Below are 6,110 nucleotides of genomic sequence, written 5' to 3'. Positions count from 1 at the left end.
CTGAACGAACTAAATTTGTCTCTTCGGGGGACGTAACATATACAAATATTTTTAATTTGGGCAATATAATCCAAGCATTTGTGGAAAAAATAAATTTATGGAAAAGTTTAATTACAAATTACAAATTGAAATGTTTTCATACACGAATGATTTTGTTACTGAAAATGATTTGGATTGCAATTTTATCAAGACGACTATAATTGATCATTTGGAATCTTTGGAAGAACAATTCAAGAAATATTTTCAGCAAGATTTTGATTGGGTGCAAAAACCACTCAATGAATCAATTCAGGACATTACACATATTCCATTAAAAGCTCAAGAAGAATTCGAGGAACTTTCGAGCGATACAAATTTAAAGCTAGAATTTGCTCAAACAAACTTAAATACTTTGTAAAAATTAAAATTAATTCAAAATTCAGAAGCAAAAACAAAAAAGTATATAATTAATGAGATGGGTGTGCTTGCATTAATTTACAGTGTAGATCCAATCTCGGGATTATTTCAGATAGCGCAGGTATCAGGGCTGTTTCAACATCAGTAAGGTAAGAACGATTTTTTGATTTAGCGTTGAAAACGCTGATTCGCACAAGTATGTGATAGCAAATGGCAGTAGCATTTGATCGCTAAGTCGGGGAGTATTGGAAATTCGCCTTTAACCTTGATATATATATATATATATTTATATATATATATATATATATATATTATATATATATATATATATATATATATATATATATATATATATATATATATATATATATATATATATATATATATATATATATATATATATATATATATATATATATATATATATATATATATATATATTTATATATATATATATATATATATATATATATATATATATATATATATATATATATATATATATATATATATATATATATATATATATATATATATATATATATATATATATATATATATATATATATATATATATATATATATATATATATATATATATATATATATATATATATATATATATATATATATATATATATATATATATAAAGGGTGATTTGTTAAGAGCTTGATAACTTTAAAAAAAAAAAAAACGCATAAAATTTGCAAAATCTCATAGGTTCTTTATTTGAAACGTTAGATTGGTCCATGACATTTACTTTTTGAAGATAATTTCATTTAAATGTTGACCGCGGCTGCGTCTTAGGTGGTCCATTCGGAAAGTCCAATTTTGGGCAACTTTTTCGAGCATTTCGGCCGGAATAGCCCGAATTTCTTCGGAAATGTTGTCTTCCAAAGCTGGAATAGTTGCTGGCTTATTTCTGTAGACTTTAGACTTGACGTAGCCCCACAAAAAATAGTCTAAAGGCGTCAAATCGCATGATCTTGGTGGCCAACTTACCGGTCCATTTCTTGAGATGAATTGTTCTCCGAAGTTTTCCCTCAAAATGGCCATAGAATCGCGAGCTGTGTGGCATGTAGCGCCATCTTGTTGAAACCACATGTCAACCAAGTTCAGTTCTTCCATTTTTGGCAACAAAAAGTTTGTTAGCATCGAACGATAGCGATCGCCATTCACCGTAACGTTGCGTCCAACAGCATCTTTGAAAAAATACGGCCCAATGATTCCACCAGCGTACAAACCACACCAAACAGTGCATTTTTCGGGATGCATGGGCAGTTCTTGAACGGCTTCTGGTTGCTCTTCACTCCAAATGCGGCAATTTTGCTTATTTACGTAGCCATTCAACCAGAAATGAGCCTCATCGCTGAACAAAATTTGTCGATAAAAAAGCGGATTTTCTGCCACTGATTTTGGTAATAAAATTCAATGATTTGCAAGCGTTGCTCGTTAGTAAGTCTATTCATGATGAAATGTCAAAGCATACTGAGCATCTTTCTCTTTGACACCATGTCTGAAATCCCACGTGATCTGTCAAATACTAATGCATGAAAATCCTAACCTCAAAAGAATCACCCTTTATATATATATATATATATATATATATATATATATATATATATATATATATATATATATATATATATATATATATATATATATATATATATATATATATATATATATATATATATATATATAGGTGCATTTAATTCTCCTTCTAGAATGTTGGAATGGAATGAAACGTTTATCGGATCAAAAGATTTTTGGCTCGGACTTAATTTTGCTACTAAGTCCACTTCTTCTGATTTCTTTTCGATTTCATGTCCTTAATTTTTTTCCTTATTCCTAATAGGTCTTTAAATTGTTTGACTTTTTGTATCTTGACAAAAAAGCAAAACAAAGTGTTCAAAAATAGATGTTTTTTAATACTTTTTTTAAAGGTGTCTTTTAATTGAAACAAGGCATAATTTCCACTTGAAGTCGAGTCTGAATTTGGAAATTTAAGTCGTCTTTAGGACGTTTTATACAAAAAAATTTAAAACTAAAAAAAGTTTCCGAAAAGAAAGATACAAAATCCTCAAAATAAGTTTTAGATTATATTTGAAACCTTTTATCGTCAATCCAATGATTCAATATTTCAGTAAATGTAGGATCATTTCTTTACATTTTCTTTACTTTAAGGAAAATTTTCGTAATTCAATGACTATCGCTTTTAACGGAGGATCGTAAATTTCGTATCCTAAACTTAATGAAAAACTTTGATAAAGCAAATCTTTGCTGAACCTTTCTTAATTAAACTTTATCTTAATTAAAAATACTTATTTGAAAGGAATTTATCCTTAAGTTGCATGTCCTAAAATTTCGGTAATCCCTTCCAATCGTGTGCCACATCCATGTGGAATCTTGGACACGCATTTCCAGTCATCTACAACAAGGGTGTTATAACAGAATCCAGAATGATGTCTGCTTAAAGTAGCATTGAACCCTTCAAATCCCCCCTACATATTTAATTACCTCAGAGGAAATGATCTTTTTCTAAAACAAAATGCACAATTTCGATTTGATTTTTTTTTTTTTTTTATTATTGTAAATGCTTTTTTCAAAAAATACATAAAACACTTTTCAAAAATTACAAATATTCATTGAGGAAAAAGAATTGTTGTCCATCTTCCAGAGATTTCACATAGGGTGCTATTCTAATAGTGGGGCAGATAAAATAGGGTGCTATATGTAAAATGTAAAGCTGCTAATACATTTAATATCATCTAAAATGACTAAGGCTCTATTTAATGTACACGCGTCGCTATTGTAATAAACTAAAGTTAAACGATCGTATTCATAATGATTTAAATTTCTTTTCAGTAAATAATTCGAAATGCTAAATGATTTGAATTTGATTGTATATATCTTATTTTTCGTCGCTTATATAGAGCAGCCTAAGGCTACAGTCAGAAAATCTTCAAAGCCTATTGTTATTGTTCCATTTTGTTGAGTATCACGGACACGGAATGCTTCAGTGAAACGTTGTATTTGTACACAAAGTACAATAAATTGATCAACGGAGACTTCCTTTTGACCTTGTGGGTCGCTCTTCTTAATTAGGAAATTAATGAATTCAGGAGAGAAACGGAATCCCATTTGTGTAAGAGCTATGTAGAATAAGGACAAAAATGGAAAATTAATGAATGGGTACGATAATATTAAAAAATATGTTACCTTGATGCAATTCACTTTCATCTATATGTCCTGAATTGTCGCGATCGTATGTTTTAAAAACAGTTAGCCATTGGTTAATATAATTAAACAATTTTTCAAATTCATATGTATCAATTGTTCCACTGGCGTCATTGTCAAACATACCTAAAAAAAGAAACCAAAAATATTATATCACCTAAAAAGTACTTTATTATATGCATGCATAAGATATACGACACTGCAGAATGTCTACTCTTAAACTTTCTTTGATACAAAAAAAAAAATAACACTTATAACGTTCGCCCGGAGATTCAAGATTTATTTAGTTAAATTGCCTTTCCAACTTTCTCAACAGAATGGGCAACATCACCCGTTGGCTCCTAATCGTCGGTAACGTAATCAAAAATAAATCTTGATTTATAAGAAATCAGATCAAGTCTATCATCTTAATGCAGATGCCACAGGGTAAACAATAAGAATTGTTTCTGATATATACTGATCGCATAGTCGGTCTGACAATGGAGGTAAATAGAATGATCTCTCATTTCGCCCAGCACTTTATGAATCCCACAAAACTAAAGGCCTTGTTAACCAATGTAGTAATGCGATTATTAAAACTCAGGTAAAATTCATTGCCTCAGATTCAAGTCCACCAAATTAATCTTACGCCAAAACCATGTAGGTCATCTTGCAGGACGACTCTTCAGATGAGAAGAAAATCTTCATAGCATGCGCATTCAATAGACTATCCTCAGGCACAACCAATGGGACGCTGAAACACCTCGAATATACCTCTCAATATTGATAACATGATCCTATCCAATTTATATAATAATCGCTTATTACGAACTCTAAAATTAGTATAAATGGCATCTGTTTGATTACCCAACACAAACTGACGACTAACATGTGAAATACCACTAGATTCGTAGTAGTCGATAGACCCTTTAATGCAATATCGAAAAAAGTATAGGATAAAATATCTTTAATTATCTTCCGAAAATCTTCAGGATATTATACAATTTTCCTATTCCTCTATAATCGCTATAAACCTACACTACACGCTTCATATGAACCACCACAAAGACGTCTGCAAAGCAAAACGCCATAACTATTTTCCACTACCTTCGTATTCCCGAGGGCCTAGCCGACGAACCACTGTAATGTGAAACGCCGGTCGGACTCGGCTATTAAGAACAGGCCTCATGTCATTGAGCTGAAAATGGATCAAAAAAACTCTAAATATTTTTATTTTCAATTTTCCATTTAATGAGCCAAAATGTTCAAATGTTATACATATGAGGATAAATTATTTTATTTTATTTTTTTAGGACAAATTTTCCCTAACAACCAAAATATTTAAAATGAGATAGTCTTTAAATTTCGGTAAATTTTTGATAAAAGTTTTATGGTAATTGACATGTACTCTGAATTCTTCATATAAATTTTACTTCCTTAACTAATACGGTTGTAAAAGGGCTTATTCTATATTCTAATTACACTCATAGAGTTGCTCTATAATTTTGCTATCCATAGTATTTACACCCAATGATAACGTCATTAATTGAATAAATACCGTGCGTATGTATGAAGAGCCAATCATGACGTCACATTCGTCATTAAAATACCTTTCTAACTACACCGCCATTATCATATCAACACTCTATTGGACCATAAACATTTAATACACTTACTAATCATCAATTTGCAAGCCGTTTCGGAAAAGCTCTGCCCTTTTCCATTGGCGAGGGCCGCTTTTAATTCATCGCAGTTTATTTTTCCAGACCTGTCTCTGTCCACCATATTAAACCACTGTTGAGCTTCCGGAGAAATCTGGGCATTTTGTGGCGGATATGCTCCCGGAGGAGCTGAATATCCTTGACCATACGGATTGTATTCACCCTGAAAAGGAATATTAGATTAAATTGTTAGAAATTGCTAGTAGAACAACTTACACCATACGACATCTTTACTATTGTTCCTTCTACTTATGAATGAAAACAATACGTTTTCGCTCTTGTATTCCTTATCAACAAATAGCCTAATTTGTTTTGGAGTGCAAAAATTACTTAAAAACAATAGAGATTACTACACAAATTAATAAATACCACCTGACGACACAAATTATTAACAGTGTTGTAAAGAACAAACATCTATTTTATGTCCAACCAGGGCTGCCAATAAAATTTCAAGGAAAAATCGTCACTTTTTCGATAAAAATCGTCATAATCGGCGCTTGCATTTTAAAAATCGGCAATATAAATAATATTAAAATTAAACATCTTTTTTGGGTAAACACAAAACAAAAGTATTTATTTCATATACAAAACAGAAAGCTAATTTACACAACTATGCATTTCAATAAAAAAAATATATAAAGCAATCAGTTTTGTATACAAATAACATTACCATAAAAATCATTTTCTGGTTAAACAAAAATATTTCGTAATTTTTGTATAAAAAATCAATTTTTCTAAAATATTGTTATTAATGGAGTAAGATTTTTATTTAA

General features: G+C 30.2%; 1 protein-coding gene across 1 annotated transcript; it reads right to left on the bottom strand.

The window, feature by feature from the left end:
• Nucleotides 1–2,956: 2,956 nt before the first annotated feature.
• On the bottom strand, nucleotides 2,957–5,740 carry Pef (penta-EF-hand domain containing protein peflin). The gene is made up of 4 exons (XM_075311108.1): nucleotides 5,554–5,740; nucleotides 5,293–5,500; nucleotides 3,620–3,763; nucleotides 2,957–3,552 (listed from the first exon to the last, which is right to left on the bottom strand). The coding sequence occupies exons 1-4, from the start codon at nucleotides 5,563–5,565 to the stop codon at nucleotides 3,326–3,328; spliced, it is 591 nt and encodes a 196-aa protein (XP_075167223.1). The 5' UTR covers nucleotides 5,566–5,740; the 3' UTR covers nucleotides 2,957–3,325.
• Between the last annotated feature and the right edge of the window lie 370 nt (nucleotides 5,741–6,110).

The sequence above is a fragment of the Haematobia irritans genome, chromosome 5, assembly GCF_050003625.1.
Source record: "Haematobia irritans isolate KBUSLIRL chromosome 5, ASM5000362v1, whole genome shotgun sequence".
Classification (NCBI taxonomy): domain Eukaryota; kingdom Metazoa; phylum Arthropoda; class Insecta; order Diptera; family Muscidae; genus Haematobia; species Haematobia irritans.
The sequence above is the reverse complement of the archived record's forward strand: the minus strand, read 5'-3'. Positions and strand labels throughout refer to the sequence as shown.

Bases quoted from the DNA above. Each gene is read 5' to 3' on its own strand.
- Pef (XM_075311108.1), bottom strand. The intron at 3,764-5,292 runs GTAAGTGTATTA...TTCTTTTTTTAG, and splicing joins GGCTTGCAAATTGATGATTA to GTATGTTTGACAATGACGCC. The intron at 3,553-3,619 runs GTAACATATTTT...TATTCTACATAG, and splicing joins TGAAAGTGAATTGCATCAAG to CTCTTACACAAATGGGATTC.